This window comes from Bidens hawaiensis, unplaced genomic scaffold (genome assembly GCF_021521415.1).
Source record: "Bidens hawaiensis isolate Kalapana, Puna unplaced genomic scaffold, B.hawaiensis_p1.1 tig00034765_1, whole genome shotgun sequence".
NCBI lineage: Eukaryota > Viridiplantae > Streptophyta > Magnoliopsida > Asterales > Asteraceae > Bidens > Bidens hawaiensis.
This window is the reverse complement of record NW_027496046.1, coordinates 9,008-32,138: the sequence shown is the minus strand read 5'-3', so window position 1 is coordinate 32,138 and position 23,131 is coordinate 9,008. Positions and strand designations below refer to the sequence as shown.

Genomic DNA, 23,131 nt, shown 5'->3' with positions numbered 1-23,131 from the left:
CATTAGCGAGTGCCGTCCTGACCAAGCTGTCGGTTATGCCACTCAATCTTTTGAAGATGAGGCTATGTATTGGTGGGAGAGTGTGGAGCAGAGGAAGACCCGTGAAGAGATCAAGGCGATGAGTTGGAATGACCTAAAGGACATGGTGATGAAGAGGTTCTGCGCTGATACAGAAGTTGAAAGAGTGGAGATGAAGTTTCTGAATTTGAAAGCGGGAGGGATGACACAACGGGAGTATACTACTGAATTCAACCGCATGTCTAGGTTGGTACCTGACATGGTGAACACCGAAGCTAAAAGGATCAAGTGTTACGTAAGGGGACTTCCACGGAATGTTCGCACTTTGGTTAAGTCCAGTAAGCCCGCAACATTTGACTCGGCCGTGGAATTGGCCGAGATGATTTATGAGGACCTTGCCAACTGTGAAGGGGAGAAGATGGAACCGAAGAAAAAGAACCCAACCCCAGAACCAGAGGAAGCCAATGAAGTGGATCCACGCAAAAAGAAGGCAAGGCAAGAGGGGTTCACTGCTTGTGAAAAATGTGGGAAGAGACACCCCGGAGAGTGCAGAAAGGGATTAGGTGTTTGCTACAGGTGTGGAAGAGCAGGACATTCCTCTTGGGAATGTGATGATTACCATAGGTGTCACAACTGTGGAGGACGTGGGCACCTAGCAAGGGATTGCAAGAAGCCAAAGGGAGGACATGAAGGAGAAAAGAGTGCTTGAGGTTTAACAGATTCCTCCGTATGCTTAGAGAAGTCATTCAAGAAGGCTAGATGCTAGCCATAAGTATTAAATCTATGTGTAACTTATTGATGACTCGATGCGTGTTGTTTTATGTTGAAATTTAGACTGGTGTTTATTAATTATGGTACAAATTGTCTGAATGCATGTTAGTCATGATAAATTGACGTGTTGTGATAGAGTGTCGACTTAGGCTTTAGCATTAATATGATTTAGGACAAAGCCTCTTGAAAATCGAAACGAGACTTGGTACATTGAGGGCCTCATGGATAAGCTACCTTAAATAGCTAAAACACATGACCACCATTCGATGACTGCAAAGTCGGAAGTAAGAGGGATAACTCAGAAAGCGAAGGCGATTCATAAAGCGTGTAAATATAAGAAGTTTTCCTTTTATAGGGAATAAGTTAGGTTTCGGGGACGAAACCTCTTTAAGGAGGGAAGACTTGTAACATCCCGAAAATCCCAAAATAATATTAATTATATTACTTAATAATAGAGGGAAAGTTACTCGGGTTATCAGGAATTAAATAAAAGAATAGAGGTTGGTATGGGTCGGGCTAGTGTCGGGTAATGGACGTGGGTTATGGACTAGGATTTATAGAGATGGGTTAAATGAGAATGGGCCTTAGGTCAATGGGATTTCAGGGGTATAAATATCCCCTAAACCCAAAATATCTTTCATTTTCACCAAACTCCCTAACACTCCAAAAACACACTAACTTCGCCGCCGGACCGAAGGCAGATCCGGGCAGATCCGGCAGACCCGAGTAAGAGAGAGAACGATTAGTGGTGATAAGCAAGTAAACGAGATCCAAACAAGCCCAAAAAGGTATGATTCTTGATCTTTGAGGTTTAAAGATCCAAGCTTCTTAGTGTATAAGCGACCAAAAATGGTCGGGAAGCGTAGTGGGTGATATTGAACCATAGCAAGGGTGTTAAAATCGCTCAAAATGCTGAAAAGAAACCGAACAGCGGCTGTCTGGATAACTTCGCCTTCATCTGGGCAACTTCGCCTTCAACGCGATGAACTTCGCCTGCAGGCCAAGTTCGCCTGATGATAACTTCGCCTGAAGCTAAGTTAGCCTGATGGCAACTTCGCTGTAAAGCTAAGTTCGCCTAACTGGTAACTTCGCCTGAGGCCAAGTTCGCCTGATGATAACTTCGCCTGAAGCCAAGTTCGCCTGATGGCAACTTCGCTGTAAAGCTAAGTTCGCCTAGCTGGTAACTTCGCCTACAGCTAAGTTCGCCTAAGGTTAACTGCGCCTAGAGCTAAGTTCGCCCGAGGGTTAACTTCGCCTAAAGCCAAGTTTGATTAGAAAATAAATTATAAAGCGATAAGTTAAAGTAAGTTAATACTAGGCCACCAGATTAGATCAGACGAGTATTGATACGTGTAACTTGTACAGTCAGCCGAGCTCAGATAGAGAAGGGATTTACAGCTATCAGAAAAAGAAGCAGAATTCAGGTGAGTTTATAGCCCCATTTATGTGTTACGTTTTCGGGGCTGTGTGCATACTCAATATGTTTGTCAATACACTTATCCTAAGAGATAAGTGTATGCCTTATATGGATAATGTGAAATATATGAATGATTGCTTGATGGTACGTGAACGATCTTCGGATATTGCACGTACTGTTAGGTTGCAGCGCTAAGAATAAGGTAAGTATGTTATGTATGTTTATGTGTATGAACATGATAGAGATAATAGAAGAAAGAAATGATAACGTATGGTTGTATGGTTACGAAGAGGGTACCGAGCCCTAGTAATACTCGAGGAATGTAGGGCGTAATGCTCTTTATAACGTAAGATATGAAAGTAAGATAATACTAAAGAAAGTAAGAAAGTATGAACGAAAAGATATAATTTTATGTGTATGCCTTATATGGATAATGTGAAATATATGAATGATTGCTTGATGGTACGTGAACGATCTTCGGATATTGCACGTATCGTCAAGGGAAGTGACTAGCTCCTTCATGGATATTAAATAATAAAGTATAGTGTTCCTTTTATAGAAGGTATAGTGTTCCTTTTATGGAAGGTATAGTGTTCCTTTTATGGAAGGTATAGTGCTCATTTTATGGATAGTAGAGTGCTCATTCTATGGATAGTATAGTGTTCCTCCTATGGAAAGTATATATATGGTAGGGTAATGGTAATGGTTCTTTTAATAGATATTACGTGACGATCCTCCTATGGATATTTATACAAGGTTAAGGTAGTAATATGTGTCTTCGGATACGGGAAGTAATATATGAGAATAGATTGTATGTTGCCTGATTAACTAGAACTCACTCAGCGTAGCTGACTTTTAGTATGCACGCAGGTGAGTCCATTACAGAGCTAGCAAGAGGATGATGCATGGCATGGATTGAACGGCTGGCATCTGAAGAAAGAAGTAAAGATGTTTTGAATATAAGTTTTGTGTTATGGTATCAAAGAAAGGATTTAATGTTTTGTAACAAATGATTGATGTTTTATATTCCGCGAAAAGTTTTAATAAACTCTGATTTTGAAGGACTGTGTTTATGAGTAAATCCGACGCTAAAGTAGGGCTACCGGGTTCGGGGCCTTACACTAAACGTTCTTACTACTAACACCTTTTCTTCTATTCACATAGCATCGACCACACACTTCAGGCAAGTAACAGATCACCAAATTACTCCGATTTAGGTACACCTGAAAAGCAGTTTAAAACGGGTCAACTACTAGAGTTGGTGAGTTTCACGAGTTTCAAGAAAACAGTAATGAGTGTTCACAAGTTAACACTTGTAATCATGAAATAAGTATGTATGTATGTAAATGATGTACTTATGCTAAGCTACAGTGAAGCCTTGACTGTATGTGCCGCGTGCATCCATTTCCCACGCTCACTCAACCACTGTGGCTCCCCTTCCGCCCACAACATGCCCCGGTAGCTATGTCTAACACTACATAGCCTGTTTGTATAAATATGGTCATGTGCAAACGGCGCTATGTGACACGGCAACCAGTCCGATTCCGTTTGGGTTTGTCAAACCAATAGTACTATTCACAAGCCACCGGCTCCGAAGTTAATCACTGTGATCGTGGGGACTTTCGTGTGTTAGCACTTAGATAATTCACATCAGTACATGTTTCAGGTATGTATATGTAATCAAACATGCTTTTCACCCCAAAAGTTCGTAAAACAGTTTAAAAGTGGGGTCATGAAACTCACGGTTTAGTAGATATTCAGTACTGTATCAACTCGTGGTTTGTTTAGTCCGCTATCAGTAGTTCCTATAATCAATATTATAATAATATTAATATTTTAATATTATTATAATCTCAATACTAAACTGGGCTGTATAACTAATCTGGGTGTAGCTGGAACGCCCAGAAAGTGGCAATAGGCTTAGGTTGTGATGTTGTTCAATGTCTAATACTTAAAACCGAACTTGGCTCAGACTCCCGTTTTCCCAGCTGGGCCAAGTTGCTCGTTTACGCGTTCAGAAAACAGTTATGGGAAAATAAGCTTGGGTAAATGTATTAGTTAATAACATGATTAAGTTATAAAGAAAGATCACATACTGGGGTCCCGGATTAGTCACGGGGCCCGTTTCCGTTTATTCAGTTTGATTTGAGAAGAAACGCGCACAATCGACCCGGATTGTCCAGGTTTCTCATAGAAAAGTTCATTTTCACTTAATTAGTCCAAACATATGATTTTTGATCACTCTTGGTGTTTTGATTTTCCCGCAGGTTCACTAGTCGCGAACTTGCCGTTTGTTATAAAAACTGAATTTGTTTAATATTCAGATTAGCATAATTAATTAGACGTTAATCATTAAATTATGAAAATTTAACCACTTATCAATTAAAATATGTAGATTTTTATAAAAATATTTATGGAATTTATTTACTGATTTATTAATTTATAAAAATTCATTTTATCAGCTATATTTCGCCTGAAAATCGTCCGTTTACCCCAAACGATTTCCAAAAATTCCAAAAAAATTCCTGAATACTCAAATAATGTCCCAAACAACCTGTATCAATTCCAGAATGTAAAAAGCTCGTGCAATATTCTTTTCGTCCCAAATTCGGCTGTAAAAATTCACACGAACGCAAATAAACAAAACACCTTTAAACTTCTCCAAATGATCCCAAAATTCATATGTGATCAAAATACATAAATATGAGTTCCCAGAAAAATTTCATAATTTTTGAAGTATTTTAGCTATTTTTCCCAAATAAACGTCCCAATTCGGTAATAAATTCGCCAAATATTCTCGGATGGTCAAAAAATTACCAAATTTGAACAGGGAATCATTGACATGGTCCTTGATGTCCCTGAAAAATTTCAAGTACTAACAATATGTACATTATAACCTTAACCCAAATAGCCCGTAAGCGAGTGTTTCGGCATTACCTTAGCGGGTTTGGCTCGTTTTCGACTTTTTAATCAAGTTTTTAGGTTCTTGTGCTTCTAAGAAAACTAGGTACAAGTCCTATATCACAAACCAAGCAATATTTCATCAACATAACAGCCCTTAACTTAGGGTTTCGGCAAGTGCACAAAAACGAACTTTTGAACCGTAAAAACATCGTTTTAACCCTTTAGTCCGTGTTTATGGCCAAAAAAAACTATCCAAACAGGTTTCTTACCATATGTATAATCAAAACATGTTTATGGACCATTTTTAGGATTTTTACACGGTTAGGAATGATTTTTAGTAACCAAGACATGTTTTTATGGTATTAAACAAGTTTAAACAAGCATAAAAGCTACTTATTTAAGCTCCTTACCTTAGGGTTTGAAGGTTTTCTGGAAACTCAGGTTTAGAGCTGCTTGGACCTCAATTTTTATCAACTAAAATGAATGAACAAGCTTCCAAAATAAGTTTTATAAAAGAATGGGGGTGGGGGGTGGGCTGCGGCCGGAAGTTTTATTGGGTTGCCTTGGGCCCAATTTGGCCCATTAATCTGATTCTAAAGGCCCAAATTCGAAAGCCTAGGTCCAAATTTAGTTCGGGTTCGGTTTTTGGCGCGAAAAACTTATCGGGTGCGTTAAACAGCGCGAAAATGAGTGTTTTTCGGCTAGTTTTGTGTAAAATTATAAAAGCATACTATATGTTTGTAAAAATTAAAAATATTTTCACGGATCGCTTAAAACATTTCAAATAAGTGCTTGGTAAATCTTTTTCGGCTTAACGAATGATACAATGCTTGGTTTGTAACTATCTTTTGCGTTTAAATCTATAGCGGGTAGTTAAACGAGCATATTTTCGTTTAACTTGTTTGCTATCAAACTAAGGCCATATTTATAATGTTTTAGCTTGTATTAAACGTATATCACTCATAGATGGCCCCCCGAGATATCTGGGTCATAACCCGATCCCTTCGGTTAATCGTTCGTTTGTTATGCAAAAAACGTTTATTTGCTTAATCAGTAAATACGTACTGAGGTGTACCTTGTTTTGGCTCAAATGTCACAGAATCATTGCTCGGTACTCGCGTAGCGTGAAGCCACTAAATGTCGGTTTATATATTTTGTCTTTCCTGTCACACCCCAACCTAAGGCGGAAATGCCGGGGCGTGATCCGATTACTCATAGCTCGAAGATACTATCATACATAAAATGTGACAATATCTAATTAATTATTTTATTGAAAGAATACACACAATATCCAAATATAATAGACAACTTAAATACATGAATGTAAGCTCAAATAATGATTATCTTGTTTACATCCTAAGGTCTTGTCTAAGTGTCCAACTTCAATATTCAATACAAAGCAACCTGCATATGCATAGAAAATAAAAGAGTTTGTTAACAACACGTGTTGAGTGAGATGATCACCAGATTTTAACACAACAATATATATATATATATATATATATGATAGATAAATGTTAAATAAGCAAACCAACCTATGTGGTAATAATCAATCAAAACTTAACAAACCATCTACACAACCAAAGTCTTGCTAGTGTGCCAATGAATCGTTGCCAAGCGAATTAGGCATTGATTACGATGACTAAAATTGTCGGTTTACCTTCGCCAAGCGAATCAGGCTCCGGTTACTAAGACGGTCGTATGATCATACTAATGAGCACCCTATACAAGGGAATACGGTGGACCTCTCCGACAATGATAGAATATACACATAAGCAAATAGCAATTAGCAAATAACATTTAATTGATATACACACAATGATTATGTTTGTAAGTTTGTGTATATATATATGATAGAAAAATATGATAAGTACGCATATGTCCCCAAAATGTAAAAAAAAGATAGATAAAAAGAGGAATGACCAAACTCACCTTAGATTAATGACAAACGAATATAAATATGAATAAACGAGCTAACGAATAAGCGAGCCATCCACTATATGTCAAACAATATAAATAATTCAGAATTTGAGACTTTAGGATATGATAATAAAATAAAAACGAACTCGTTGCCGCTGGAATCAATCCAAACGGACGTTTAGAATTCAAGTTATGTTATATTTAAGATTTAAGCAAGGTTGCAAAAGTCGCTAAGCGGACCCTAGGCGGCTGACTGGGGAGTTGGGTGTACTCGGAGTACTCGGAAAGTACTCAGACATCGTAAATATGAAGAAAATTAATTTTTGGATATAATATATATGTCAAATATCATTATTTTACTAATATTTATAACAAAATATGTAAATATCAACATAAATAGAAGAAATACACAATAAATTATTTTAAGAATTACTAATAATTAATTTAAAAAAATGATATTTGTTCTTTAATATTATAGAAATAAGAATTATGCTTTATTTTTTAAGTCAAAATCGGCTCAAGTCCACCGACTAAATGTGATTCTGGCTGAGGTTGACCATCTTTGATCGATTCTTAGTAACTAGGCAAATTTAAAGAAACTCCCCTCGGCGACGTACCTTGTAGCAAGTACTCGAGGATTACTCGGCCTTGTAGACCTACTTTTACAACATTGGATTTAAGCGAGCTGGTGCTGACCAGAATCCGAACAACGATTTGGAAGTCAGGTTTTGGTCAATAGTCTTAAAATTTCGTTACGAGAATAAAAGTCTTCTGGACCAAACATTGAATCCGACCAGAAGTATGAGAAAACCTAGAGTCAAACTTGTTGACTGATTTGCCCTTTAACGAGTTTTAAACGATTTGACCAGTCAACACCCTTCAAACATCGATTTTACAACTTACCCGGAAAGGGAAAGAATCAACAGATACGATGAGTTAAAGGTCCACACTTAAGCAAAGTCAAACAAAAAAGCTCGTATCTTCAACAATAAATCAAAAACCAAAGAAGACGATGAAGGTTGGAGGTAGGTGACGGCTATGCGGCAGAGAATTATGATGTGTTTATATAGAGATTACAAAAACGAACTATATTTGGAAAATTTACTCGTTTAAGTAACTAAATACGATATTAATGACCAAATCAATTAAATAAGACAGAGATTTCGTGCTTGATGGTTAAGTTAAGAGTATGGACTTGTATTTTTGTTAATATCTCTTTCTTGGACCTTAATTCACTCAATTTATACCTAAAATAAGCGATTTTAATGCCAAAAACGAACTAGGAAACAAGATCGAGCATGAAATCTGATCAGCATGTCCATGGTGCCGCGTGGTGGGCTAATTGCCTCCCATCACGCGGTGCTCCGGCCTCCTAGGGGTGGAGTTTCATAATTTGGCAGTTTTGGTCCTTGTGGTTTGAGAATTGGTTAAATATTGAAGTTTTTACGCATAAAACAAGAAATGAACGTCTTGTGAATTGTAAAGGGTATAAAATGAACATTAGAACTTAAATACTTATAAATATTTGATTTTTTATTAATAATAAATATATAAAATATTTTCGGGTCGGGTTAATCGTACACGAATACGGGTTTGGAAAATCCGAAATGTTACATTTCCCGTAGTGCGGAGACTGTATGTCTGATCCGTTCGCGTAGCGCGAAGGAAGAATATTTATATTTCCATTTTTAGTCCTTGTACTTTTCAAAAATACTAAAGCGGCCCTTATGCGGCGATGCGAGCGTGCGAAGTGCGCCACATTGCGCCCATCGCCCATGCCCGAGTCCGTGCGCGTCGGGTGCTTCGCACCCTCTGCTAGGACTATGAAGAGTGGTTAGCCACATAAGAATATTACTATGGAAACTCTCTTCCTTATAAAGAGCTTCTGTTTTCTTTCCTCTTTCCATGTGGAATGAAAATATTCTTTCTTATTTATACCCATGTGAAATGCTTCCGCTTTCTTTTTTTTTTCCATGTGAGATGAAATTTCTTACTTCCTTAGCATGAGATATTTTATTTTCGTATCTCATTGTTTTCCTTTACTTGTTTTGAGAATATTTTTAATCCCTCATATTTTAAAGTTGACATTTTTAGCTCAAAATAAATATGAGATTTTCCGAGATGTTACATGAATTGGTTATGACAATACATGAATAGTAATATTATACACTACCAATATTTGGGTATATGTGATAAAACACAATCACCATTACATCTCAAATTACCGACATAGATTTGCATAACTGATAAAAGTACACACTTATATCTTATTATTACAAACATGAATTTATTATTAACTTTGTTACAAGCTCATGTATTACACGGGTTAAAATATTAAATAGTGAGTAATGAAGATATAAACCGATATTTTGAGATAAAATTTGATCGAAATTACAATTATATATATATATATATATATGATGAGTATCATTATAAAACTTTTAAATTATTTAAGAACTTGAAGGAATTCTTAATAACTAATATTTTTTATACAAACTTTTGTATGTCAATGTTATTTAAGTGTAGTTTTATCACTTTTTAAATCTACATTTATGATTACAATTATGAAAATTATTGTTTACACATATCTAAATTTTTATTTACATACATATAAATTGTTATTACATAAATTTTTTCACATATGTAAACTTGTGATTTATCAGTGTGTGTGTGTGTGTGTGTATATATATATATATTAAAAATTCCAGAAATAAGCATTTGTGAAAACAAATTTCTAGTTTTAGGTATTATTTGTAAAAAATTCCATAAATAGGTATTACAAACTAGTCATGACGAGTAGTTTGTAGAAACAGTTAAAACTTGCTGCGTGTCCTTAAACTAACCGTAACGAGCACGTTCACTAATCATTTACTCGTCACGACTAAACAAGTTTCATACATCGTAATCAACGCCCACGAGTAATTCATAAGTCTTTTAGTTGTGACGACTAGTTTACCCGGTTTACATTACCTACACGAGTAGTTAATTAGTGGTTAACTCGTCGCGACTAGTTTAACCTTATAATCTACTCGTCGCGACTAAATGACTTATGAATTACTCGTGGGCGTTGATTACGAGACATGAAACTTATTTAGTCATGACTAGTAAATGATTAGTGAACTGCTCGTTACGGTTAGTTTAACGACACGTGACTAGTTCTAATTGGTTTTTACAAATTACTCGTCACGACTGATTTATAATACCTATTTCTGAAATTTTTTACAAATGATACCTAAAACTAAAAATTTGTTTTCATAAATGCTTATTTTGGGGATTTTCCCTTTTAACTATTCATCAAAAGGTATGTTTTCCACCTTACAAGTGTTGTTGTCTCACTCATGAAATATCAAGTGTAGTCATGTACCCATCTTTCTAGCCTTTTATACCACTTTGATATTTTATATAACTTTGCCACATGGCTTTCAACTAATAACTTTTTGGTTCATTAGCTTTCATTACAAACTTTGCTTCCTTCGAATTGACACAAAAGTTAAAGTATATACTTTTTGGTCCATTGACTTAAGTTTCACATATTTACTATTTGACCGCTCAACTTTGGTAATGGAATTTTTGTCACAAAAACTTACCATAACGAATTGAAACAATAGCGATATCCCATAACGCACCTGCCGCAATGCACGTTAGAATTCAAACATGCAGTGCATTTAACCCACTCCGCCGCAACGCGCAGGTAAATATACTTGTATACTTGTTACGTATAATTTACTAACCAATAATTTGATATATTTAAGGTCAATTATCACAAATAATTACTATAATATCGAAAGGGCAAAATAAAAGAAGCGACAAAAGAATTTCGGTTCACATGATTGTGACATGTGGTGCAACCAGTTAGTTAAATATTAGGCATAGATTTATTATTAAACAACAAATATCTTCGTTTTTTTAACGACTGTGGTTATCTAGGGAAGGTTTAAACTAGGGATGCAAACAAGTTGAGCCACTTGCAAACTGCCTAGGATATGATCGTTAAAAAAACTCGAAACGAGTAGAGCTTCTTCGAGCTCAAGGCTGAGGCTAAACCTAAATTAAATCTTGTTTAGTTATTGAGTCAAAGCTCGAGCCTTATATGAGAAACTCATTTAGGCTAACGAGTCATGTACATTATGAAGTTTTACCTCTTTTGGACTTTTGTATATTAGTTTTGCATTACAAACCTGAGCTCATGCCGTGCTTTGGCTCACTTAAGGTATTACATGAGCTTGAGCCGAGCTTAGGCTTGTTTAAGGCTTTTCCCACACTATATAAAGAATAATTGAAAATCTATATAATTTAATTATTAAATATAAGCGAGCCGAGTTTGAGCTTGAAAAATGGCTCACAAGTCGAGCTCAAGATTAAGAAAAAGAGCTCAAAACGAGCCAGATCAACTCTAGTCAAACTCAAGCTCGGCTTATTTACAACTAATTCGAACCTAAGTCTTTGTAAGCATTGTCAGATCTACAATGGAAGCATGGTATCTCAGAATACCCCTAAACTTTTTTGACGAGGGATAAAATTAATGTAATTTTTTTCTTCTCCGTTTACACATTAAAGGAACCTTAAAATAAATATTAAAATACCCACTATTAGAATACCCCTAAATATATTTTTTACACCGATAGATAGCGTAGAGTTTAGCAAAATTGTAAAAGGTGACCTACGAATGATGATGCTATTGCTGTTACTTTGTTTCAGAGCTTCGAAGTTAGAACCATCCACACACACATCACCAAAACCCCAAAACCGACTCAATTATTAAATAAATTCTTCCATCGGTTAGGTTAGGGTTTCATTTATGTGAATTCAATCAACCGCAATGGATTCGCTCTGCTTTCACGACGGCAACATCACCGACTTCATTGATTCTCGAACTCTTCACGTTCGCACCGTACGTAACAGTTTCATCCTTATTATTATTCGCTGTGTATTATAGCCGATAATCTGTATGTTATTGTGCTTAGTGTTGCTTACTTGTGATTAATCTAGCTCCTGTGAGACTGTACGAATATGCTTTAGGTTGGGATGTCTGTATGGATTTACATAATTAGTGATTAGTGAATGCTTGTTTGAGTGTTAATCAGAAGAGTTCGTGTTGTTGCACTGTTTGTTAACTTTATTCGCTGCGTGGAATCGTTACTCTGTTTGTAATTGTGCTTTGTGTTGCTTATTTGTGAAGTTAGGTTTGGTGGAGATTGTTGTGAATGTGTTTTAGGTTGAATTTCACTGAAATGATGATATGATATTTGATTTTGATGTTTGTATGGATTTTTTTTTATGATTGTTAGATGTTTAGAGAAGAACAAGTTGTTTTATCGAAGTTTGGTTAGAGGTTTATTCATAATTGTTGGATGTTTGTTTGAGTGTTAATCAGAACTGTTCATGCTATGCCATTCTTTATTAAACTTTATTTATTTGTTATGGTTCTATGTTTTTTGGCACTGACAAGTTGTGGTAATTTTGAGTTTGTAATTTTACAGGATGTGAATCGGAGTTTGCAATTGCATTCATCGTTCATTAGAAGGCTTTCTCTAGAAAGAGAATTGGAGGTGGGTACTCTGTGTTTAAATTTTGATGTATCTTGCAAGGGATACTTTTCATATAGTGTTACAAGTTTCGATTAACACGTTTGTTTGTGATATTTCAGGGGCATCGGGGATGTGTAAATACTATTGCTTGGAACTCAAGTGGTACACTTTTGATATCTGGATCTGATGACACTTGTGTATGATTTCTCACATATCTTTATATTATTAATACCTTTTTTGTATGTATTTGCATACGATGGTTGAACAACCAAGTGTTATAAACCCGAATGATGCATCTTTGTTACATGCTCATCAATATATAGGGTTTTCCACTTACTTTTGCAATAAAAACAACCCTTAGTCATGCAACTGCTTCTGCATTTTCATATGGATGCTTTGGTGACTTATGATATAGAAGTTAAAAGCTTGAAATAAAAATGTGTCATTTTGTTACAGGTCAATCTTTGGAGTTACCAAAGCCGAAAACTCTTGCATTCGATTGACAGTGGTCATACTGCGAACATATTTTGTACAAAATTTGTTCCTGAAACATCTGATGAATTGGTTGTATCTGGAGCTGCTGATGCTGAAGTAATATTTCAATTCTGGTCCTGAAACATCTGATATGATGCTTACATCTGATGAGTTGATTGTATTCATACATATACTGAAAATCCAAATTAATTACTGCAGGTTCGACTATTCAATTTGTCTCGCTTAAGAAGGAGGGGTGTTGAAGATAGCACTCTTAGCCCATCAGCACTATTTCAATGCCACAGCAGGAGAATCAAAAAACTAGCTGTAAGATATATCTGGTTTCTTATTCCTAGTTACGAGTCAAGATTTGACATTAGGTTCAGATATAAAATTGGTTTTTTGTAAAATCTTTTTACTTGATTCCTTGACATCATTTTCTGTTGGCAGGTAGAACCTGGGAATCCAAATTTGGTATGGAGTGCCAGCGAGGATGGGACATTGAGACAACATGATTTTAGGGAGTGCACTTCTTGTCCTCGTTCTGAAACCTCTCACCGAGAATGTCACAATGTGTTAGTAAGTATATTTATGGTCTACCACTTACCTAAATTTTTATATTTTCACCTGATATCATGAATCAATCTTTGAATGAAACGTTGAAATCTTGCTTTGCACTCCTTTGATATCATTGGACACTTGACTTTGATATCATTGGACACTTGATTGTGAATTACAAGTGGTCACAAAGATCTATCTAGCGGGATGACATGAACCTTAATTTAAACATCCAATTTGGTAATTGTATCATCACTTGAGACAAGGAATTAGAAATCTTAAGCATGCCAGTGGGAGATTCTGATGATCACATTTTGGCAGCCGACAATTCAGTAAAGCTTCCTAACAAAAGTTAGGAGATACTTGTTTTGCAGAAACATATGGAAGAGGTGTGAACAGATGCCTAAGCAACCCACAAATATAAAATGCATATGTAGTTATATATGTGGATAGTCTTATTATCACATGAGGTGTGATAATTATATCATCAAAAGCAGGAGCAGGAACTGGGGATTAACCTCTATTTCTCTCTAACTGTGAAACTGCTCTTACATAGCTTTTACCCAACATGGCTTCAGTACAGCTTTAGAAATCTTTTTAGGTTTAATGAAAGATAAAAAGTTCACACAGAAACATAGATTACATGTGGTCTTTCACCGAAAGCGGTCTTTCCTATGATTTGATCAACTAGATGATCCCTTAGCTGCTTCAATGCAGGAGAAGAAGCTGATGGTGCTTCTGGTTCAGTATGTGCAGAAGCAGTAATATCTGATCACGTTGGCATCAGAGGCCTCAGTTTGGTTGACTGAAGATTCTTCACTGTTGTCAATCTTGTTTTGTTGAGGGATAGAAAAGTTTAATTTGAAGCAGCTTGTGGAATGGCCTGAAGAGGCTAGGTTCTAAAGGAATGGTAGTAGGGCAGCATGGGACAGGTGAAGATGGAACGATGTTGTCATCCTCGTCTCAGGGGTCTTATGAGGGTCTTGAGGACTTTCTTGACAAATCGTTATCTAGCTGACCCTTGATGAAGTGATCATCAAAATAAGCTCTAGTAGCAGTTATTTTCTCTTGACTTCAAATACAAATAAAAAGTTATGTGATTGGTTTTTCAATCATGTTTCTTCTATTGTTGAAGATTGTAAGCTTTTAAAATCGCATAGTAGCTCAAGTAGACTTCTTTATCAGCTTTAGCCTCAAAACTTGCTCAAGTGATTCTCTTATGATTCTGACTAAAGCAAGCACTCCCAATCTAATGAAAAAAAAATTATCTTTGATCTTCTACCATAAACTATTTAGATGGTTGAGACTTGTTCTGACTTCTGAGTCAAGTCAGTAGTGTTCACTGCGTCAGCCTAGAAGTATGGCTTCAACATACACGCACACCATGGTTGTAGTTGCTTCTATCACGTAGCATGGTTCTATGGCTTCAATTTATTTCTTTTAGTTTTTGTGATTGTGATACGAACCCCCGTCTTAAGCCGAAGGGTCAAGGAATATAAATGGGTGAGGATGTTGAAGGGTTTAAGTAACCGCAACAATCTTAAATAAAATTGTGTCTATTTATAGGTTCTTGTTATAGTTTCTAGGGTATGGATGTTTATGTTTATGAATTTACTTGGTTAATCTCCTTGTAATGGAGATCTAATCTTTCTCGAATTGGATTCATTGGAGAATAGCCCATCTCGAATCGGGCCAACTATCCTTTAATTTCTTAAGTTTCGGGGTTCTTGGTTCCATTGCCGGGAAATCGCATGACGACCACAACCCAGAATCTAGCAGATCAGCTGGCAGTGATTGCAGCCCGATTAGACTCGCTAATGGCCATAAAGGAGGACATCGCTGAGATCAAGGCTTTGTGGAATGTTAAGGAATCTCATGAACCGCTACCGGATCTGGATAAAGAGGATGTTCCTGAATACAGCCCTAGCGATGATGAAAATAAGTTAAAGCATGTTTTGGGTGTTGAAGTAGAGATCAGAGATGGGGCTCAACAGAAGACTGGAGATGATGTTCAATTGAAGATGGGAGATGTTGATCAATTAACTATCGGAGATGGTGGTCAATTTAAAATGGGAGATTTGGATCAACTTAACCGATCAAGGGAAACCCCACTGACCCGTGACAAGATGTTAAAGTTGATGCGCACCAATTTGCAGCAAAAACTAACAGATGCCTATTCCGGATTCCAAATTCCAACTTCTACTGGTTTGGATTCTTTCAAGTTTGCACTGGAATTCGGGTTTGAGAATGGAAAGGTTGCAGGTCAATTTCTCCATATTTCAGTCAATCAATGGGTCTTTAGCGCGGGTCAACCTACAATCGAATGGATGATTGCGTGGCACTACGACTATTGGATCGACTTGAGATCAAGTTGTTTTACCGGCTGGGAAGTATTGATACTAACCCGTCTTAAGCTGAAGGGTCAAGGAAGATAAATGGGTGAGGATGTTGACAGGTTTAAGTACCCGCAGCAATATTTAATAAAATTGTGTCTATTTATAGGTTCTTGTTATATTTCTAGGGTATGGATGTTTATGTTTATGAATTTACTTGGTTAAAATCCTTGTAATGGAGATCCAATCCTTCTCGAATTGGATTCATTGGAGAATAGCCCATCTTGAATCGGGCCAACTATCCTTTAATTTCTTGTTTAAATTTCGGGGTTCTATTAGATTTTGAGGAAGGAACTTAAATGGATGGTGTTTTGTGTTTAAAAGAGGAATAGCTTGTTTTGAACGCTGGATAAACAACTTTCTTCTTAGTGAGTTCTCTCACCATAGTTATTATACTTTCTGCCCTTTGTGGTCTAGAACTCCACATAATTGTTAAATATTCGTCAATAGGATTTTTTTTGGTAATTAGAAGTTGAACCTGGCTAGTTAGTTGCTGAAGCTGATCTGCCATAAGCTGAACTGGTCAGCACGTTAGGTATTTTGAGATTCTAGAGTTAAATTTATTTTGTTGATAAAAATTACCTGTATGGCTTTCTTTATTCATTTTTAAGTTTACTTTTGTATGGTCAACTTTTACAAAGTTAAATGCCTTCACTTAGCACAGTTGTAATTCGATTGTGTGAATAATAGGATTACCGGTTACACAAGGGCCCTATACATAACTGGTCTAACATTCTCCCATGGCTAAGGGCAGGGATCACCCATTAGGCTTGGATCGTAAAGAGAGAATTCTATGCGTTAGCAACAACTTTGTAGAGATATCATCAGTTTGATCAGTTTTTTTTGTATATATATTGTATACAACTATTTCCCCTCTTGATACCGAAATCAACTTTGGATGCTTTGTTCGGGCTCGGAAGATAGGATTAGTTTGGGAGGTAGGTTACACCTAGATTGTCTCATCATGCAGTGGGAGCAACCTGCACCAAAACCAAGTTCACAAAGAACTTTCAACTTCGTAAGTTTAACCATTATGTCAGCAAGAGCTTCCAAAGTTGATACCGAAATCAACTTTGGATGCTTTGTTCGGGCTCGGAAGATAGGATTAGTTTGGGAGGTAGGTTACACCTACATTGTCTCATCATGCAGTGGGAGCAACCTGCACCAAAACCAAGTTCACGAAGAACTTTCAACTTCGTAAGTTTAACCATTATGTCAGCAAGAGCTTTGTATTTAGATTTAGTATAGGAACACGAAATTGTTTATTGTTTGTTGTTTGTGGGAAGCCCAATATTGGTGAAGGCGTGAAGTGTTGATTAAGATGCTTGTTTGGTATGGTGTGTAGATAAGAAGTAGAAGATTGAAGCAAGAGAGACTCGAGGATTGATCTTAGGGATTTGCTCTCTGCTACCTTTTATATGTATGCATGTATGCGCATTTGTATATGAGTGTATCTCATACACATGAAGAATTGAGGATATAGGTTTCTCGTTCTAGTTGATATCTATTACACATTGCAAAAGAGTTATAGTTAGGCACCCTAATAAGCTCTATGGCATCAGAACAGGTTACTACTTGCATTCATGAAACATGCACCTTAACCATTGTTGGAAGTTAGCTAACCTAATCAAATTGTAAGCTGAACTTAATTCCTTGTGTACATATATTCTTTTTCCTTTACACATTTGTTGTTTAATGCCAGCTTGATTTGCGATGCGGAGCAAAAAAATCATTAGCTGATCCACCAAGACAGTCACTTGTGCTGAAATCTTGCGACATCAGCAGCACTAGGCCTCATTTACTCATTGTTGGTGGGAGGTACTCTTCATCACCCTTCTCACTAAACATTACAGTTTATATCTCATTTCATTCACCTTTTAATTGATATCATTCCAAATGTTTTCAGTGACGCATTTGCTCGTTTATACGATAGACGTATGCTTCCACCACTCTCTTCTGGCCGCAACAAACTACCACCACCTCCTTGTGTTAACTACTACTGCCCAGTGCATCTCTCTGATCATGTTAGTTCTTTCTCAATATCTGCCACAAATTTCATGTTTTTAACCTTTTTCTTTATTCTTTTGTTTTTCAGGGACGACAAGGCTTGCATCTTACTCATGTTACATTTAGTCCAAATGGGGAAGAGATTCTTCTCAATTATAGTGGTGAACATGTCTACTTAATGGATGTAAATCCTGGTATATTTCCTCCGTGATAGTTATCTTCATTAATGGCTAGTTATTAATCATGAAATACATGTTATTCAGTATTAATCTCTTGCAATATTATGGTGGCTCTGTAGTTCAGGGAAGTTCTATGCGGTACACGCCAGATGATGCAATGAAGTTTTTTAACCCAGCTACCATATTGAAGGAGGTGCAATCTAAACCACCACTTTCGGATTCCCAAAACCGTTTTCCTGCAAAGAGAAACCTTGCAGCTAGGGTATAGTTTCATTTTCACTTTTATTCTACGTTTGGTTTTATACTTCTGATAAATCTCTTTTTATCATTAACTTTGTTTGAATTTAATGAATGTGTGACAGCTTGATCAATGCCGAAAACTTCTTCAAATTGCAGAGAAGTCCTTAAAAGAGGGAGCCAATTATTACTATGGTATTGAGGCTTGTAATGATGTTTTACATGGTCATGGTCAGATTGGACACACACTGATGCTTGAATGTTTGTGTTTACGGGCTGCATTGCTTCTGAAGGTCTACATCATGCATAAATATTTATATTTTTTGTATGTTCATTCTTTTGAATTATTATTATTTCTATCAGCGTGATTGGAAAAACGATACTCATATGGCCATACGAGACTGTTTTAAAGCTGTGGAAATTGATCCCACTTCATTTAGAGCCCTACACTGCATGTCTGAAGCTCTATTACAGGCAAAATCCAAGCTCTGTTCTTATAAATTCTTGTAGTTATCTATGCTAAAAAGTTTGCATAATTGAGAATATATATTTATATTTATTTTTGGTTTCTATTGATATATCTGGTCTGTATTTGCGTATCAGTTAGGTAAGCTCAAAGAAGCCATGGACTTTATCATTGCTGCTCAGTTTGCAGCTCCATCTAATCCTGAAGCTGCTGAGATAGTTGCGAGTATAAAGAAACGTATCATTACTGGTTAGTAAAGACCATACAAAATTCTCTCTATTTCTTATATTGTTTGTTTGATTAATTATATGTTTTTTAGCTGAAGCTGAAGCTTCTAATAAGGCAAGGGAAGGAGGTCCGAGTTCTGAAACAACACGAGCTAGTAGAGTATTATCACTGAGTGACATACTTTATAGATCTGATGCGAGTAGTGATACTTCACAACCTATGTCTGAAAGAGAGAACTCTGATTATGAGGATGATTTGGAAGTTGATTTTGAAAATTCAGTATCAGGTGATGAAAGCCATGAAGTTGAATCTAACAACTTTCAGCCGAGTTTAAATGTTAGAATCCATAGAAAAGGTGATTCAGGAAAGAATATTTTCAATACAAGTAGCTCTTGTGGATCACCAAAATCGTCTTCTCCAAGTGACAAAATTACTCGTCAGGTTTTTGCTTCTCTCTGTTGGTTTGTGATGTTTATAATTGAGTACTATCTGATTGATTAGATGGTTAATAATATTTATGAGTTGTCATTTCTGCAGCATGAGAGGGCAATAGATATGAAGCAAAGATATATTGGCCAGTGTAATGTAGGGACAGACATCAAACATGCCAGTTTTCTTGGGCAAAAAGGTACCGGGTGTATTTTTTAAATCCCTTTTTATGTGCTTATTATTGACTGTTGACTTGCATCGTTTGATCAATCAGTTTATCACATAATTAATTTAGAATTTAGAAACCATGTATCTTGTTCATCAGTGGTACTAGAGCTGGAATTTTTTAGTGGTTGGGAATGGTGTCAAAATGGGTAATTTTCATATTAGTCTTAGCCGTGTCAAGGTTGACATGACTTAACTCTTTCAATTAATATGATAAATCAATTTTTTTTTTGTTTTGATGAATAATCCAATTGTCTTAGTTAAATGGTTTAAAGAGTTTTTGTTCATAGAAATACAGTTCCGCTTGACCAATTTTCTTTAAAGCCATTTTGTTATTCCACCTGGAACCTAACCAGCTTCTTGTTAAAAATGCCATATCTAGTTGGTTTTGTGAAGTATACTGCACATGTATCTCTAGTTGTCATCCACTCTACTTTTTGCAGAATTGGAAATACATATAGATTTTAAGCCTACCACCTCAAAGCTTAAGTATTTTAATGTTTATTTTGTAATGTGCTTTGAAACATTATAATATTCTTAGGACTTGCGTATGCTATCATGTTCACTTTTTGTTATGATGGCAGGGGAGTACATTGCTAGTGGAAGTGATGATGGTAGATGGTTCATCTGGGAAAAGGGCACTGGCAGATTAATTAAAATGCTTCTTGGGGATGGAGCTGGTATATACATACATGCATATACAACATATATTTTCTAACTTTCTCCTCTTTTCTTGTTGGCTAATACTTTGTTTTGTTTTCAGTTGTGAACTGCGTGCAGAGTCATCCGTATGATTGTGTTGTAGCAACTAGTGGCATAGATAATACCATTAAGGTAAGTAGCATATATAGATTATAGATATCTGTTTCATACATGACTATAATTGGTTCAATAGATGAAAAATTGATGTTATGTGGTCAGATTTGGACCCCACTTGCTTCAGTTCCATCAGCTGTTGCCGGAGGAGCAGCCGGACCTGAGACTGCTAATGTTATAGAGGCAATGGAAGGCAATCAACGCAGATTATCGCATAACCGTGAATCATTGTTGTAAGTGCTACAGCATTTTTTTGTTTTGTTTTAATTTTTGACTTCTGGCAGACCGCCATGTGGTTCATCATCCTGCACTGAGTTTCTGTGCATCTTGTGGAAAATGATTAATGTAATAGGTTTTAGACTGTTATATATGCAGGCCATTCGAGATATTAGAAGGGTTCCGGATGCATGAGTTTCCTGAAGGATCGTTGCGCCCATTTGAATGTATACAGAGCTAGATTCACCCAACTTTAAGGTAATGCATTTTGATTTTAGGGATGGTTTCATATCCCTCTCAAACTTGGTATGATATCATGGTTATCCAGCAAAAAATCTTTAATATCAAGTATACCCATTTTAGATTTATGACGTTGCTACCCTTAACTTGTAGCTTGTGTTGGGATATAAGAGAAACATAAGGTTGGTTATAATGGTCATGAAATGAGTAAATATAAAATTAAGTATTTTGAATTGGTATATTTGATATTGGTTCCTTTGCTTGGATACATATGATATTATGCAAATTTCTAGGGTACAAACCCGTGAAAACGTTTTGCTAAACCTGTGTTTGTGTCAACCTATCGGGGTTGTGGGTTGACTCGTTTTATAATGTGTATTTTATGCCAAAATTTAAAAGTTCAAAATAAAATTGACATAAGATTATATAACTAAAATGTACTCATTTAATATATATATATGTAATTTAATATATATTTGTAATTTTGGTTGTAAAATAGTAGTTTCTTTTTGTATTAATATGCAGAAAGTTGGAAAGAATCAGGTTTAATGGGGTGTGTTCGTGTCAGCCCGTGAATATTGTCGGGTCGGACTCGACAACCTACGATCACAAACCGTACCTCTTATCTTATTTAGGAATTCGACTAATAGTTGAACACCTATGAACGCCATTAAACAATATTTTTATTATCTAAGCTTACGCACTTAAAAACATCTAGGAATTCTACTAATAGTCGCCCTAGGTATTTTCATTTTAAGGTTATTCGCCAAATATTTTTTGTTCCATTTTTAATAATCGCCATTGAATGGTTACATGACTTTTTAATCACTTATATCTTACAATATGATTACATTAATTATTCAAACTTCTAAAAGAAACAGTTAAGGAGGGAGGTTTTATGCAGATTTTGTACGACTCTCGAGCCGTTTGACTATTTACTTTGACTGGTGTTCTTGTGCATTTTGGCAGATGGTTTTCGGTGGATATCGATTGAACCAACTTAACTCGTTTTGAGGTTGACGGGGCTTAAAAGGTTTTTGTTACTATTATGTTTATTCTTGATCTTTTGCATCATGGTTTGTCTTTTTGAGGCTTTTGGTTCTCTATGTACTTCCCGCTCCTACAAGATCAAACTTATATGTACAGTTTAATAGTTTTACTTAAAAGAAAAATACCAATAAATCACATGCACACAAAAAACGTGGATATATTTGTGTATTAGTGCTTGTTTCGTTGCATTTATTAAGGATGTGATTTTGTTTTGATTTCAATCTTGACCCGTTTGACCTAAAAATGGGTTGATCAGGGTTGGAATTTTATCTAACATACCACAGTAAATGTAAATGTTTAAAGCCTCCCGCTAAAGTTGAAACGGATCAAACGCCATCAAACGCAGTCTTACACATTGTGTGACACTACAATTTATATTGTGCATATGATCTTGCTAAAAAGGACAACTGTATCCTACCATGTTTCAATAGCTAAAAGAAGACAATTTATAGTCGTAGATGTGTATAGATTGATCGAGATTTTGGTCTTGGTGGGTTTTCTCCTAACGGTGAAATTCCCGTCTATGATTGGGTTTCTCTGACCGGTGAAATCTGGAATTGAGATGATCGGGTGTGTAAGTGGCTTGCCAGTTGTCAGTAATTCAAGTGGTTTGTCAGTGATTCAAAGTTCTACTCAAGAAAAGAAAAAAAGAAAAATAGTTGTGTTTATTTTAGTATTCTCAAATGCTACCAATCAAACTTTATATGATTAACAGTGTCTTTTCGCCTGTGGTGTTAATATGTTAGTGATCTTTTTTAAATTAATTCAAACCAAAATAATATTTTTTTTCTTATTTGTGGAGTACAATATTAAAGAACAAATTAGCTGATGCACATAATACCCATAATGCACATGAATTACGAGCTCAGTCACGTAGTGAGTTATAAACTTTTGAAACATATAAAATATAAATGTTATCTGTTTTTCAAATTTATTATAGTAGACAAGTAGATATATGTAGTCATAGAAGTTGTACAAAAAGTATAATCAAGTAGGTAAAGTTGTTGAACACATGGTTTATTTACGGCCGAATGAATAAAGGTTGTTTCAACATA

The 23,131-nt window shown here is 35.9% G+C and overlaps 1 protein-coding gene across 3 annotated transcripts; it reads left to right on the top strand.

Annotated features, from left to right (window-relative positions):
* Window positions 1–11,841: 11,841 nt before the first annotated feature.
* Window positions 11,842–22,131, top strand: LOC143586676 (protein ALTERED SEED GERMINATION 2-like). 3 transcript variants are annotated; one of them, XR_013144745.1, is made up of 20 exons: window positions 11,842–11,921; window positions 12,511–12,579; window positions 12,678–12,755; window positions 13,015–13,149; window positions 13,252–13,359; window positions 13,483–13,611; window positions 17,686–17,801; window positions 17,890–18,007; window positions 18,079–18,184; window positions 18,289–18,431; window positions 18,532–18,699; window positions 18,770–18,880; window positions 19,010–19,121; window positions 19,192–19,541; window positions 19,638–19,728; window positions 20,339–20,434; window positions 20,518–20,588; window positions 20,676–20,803; window positions 20,930–21,044; window positions 21,996–22,131. XR_013144745.1 is itself a non-coding variant. In XM_077068160.1 (20 exons), exons 1-19 carry the CDS (start codon window positions 11,850–11,852, stop codon window positions 21,025–21,027), a joined length of 2,283 nt encoding a protein of 760 aa, XP_076924275.1. In that variant the 5' UTR covers window positions 11,842–11,849; the 3' UTR covers window positions 21,028–21,044; window positions 21,996–22,131. The 3 variants fall into 3 exon arrangements, 2 of the variants coding, with proteins under 2 accessions (XP_076924275.1, XP_076924276.1); XM_077068160.1 differs by having other exon boundaries at window positions 20,946–21,044; XM_077068161.1 differs by lacking the exon at window positions 20,930–21,044 and having other exon boundaries at window positions 21,996–22,127.
* The last annotated feature ends 1,000 nt before the right edge of the window (window positions 22,132–23,131 follow it).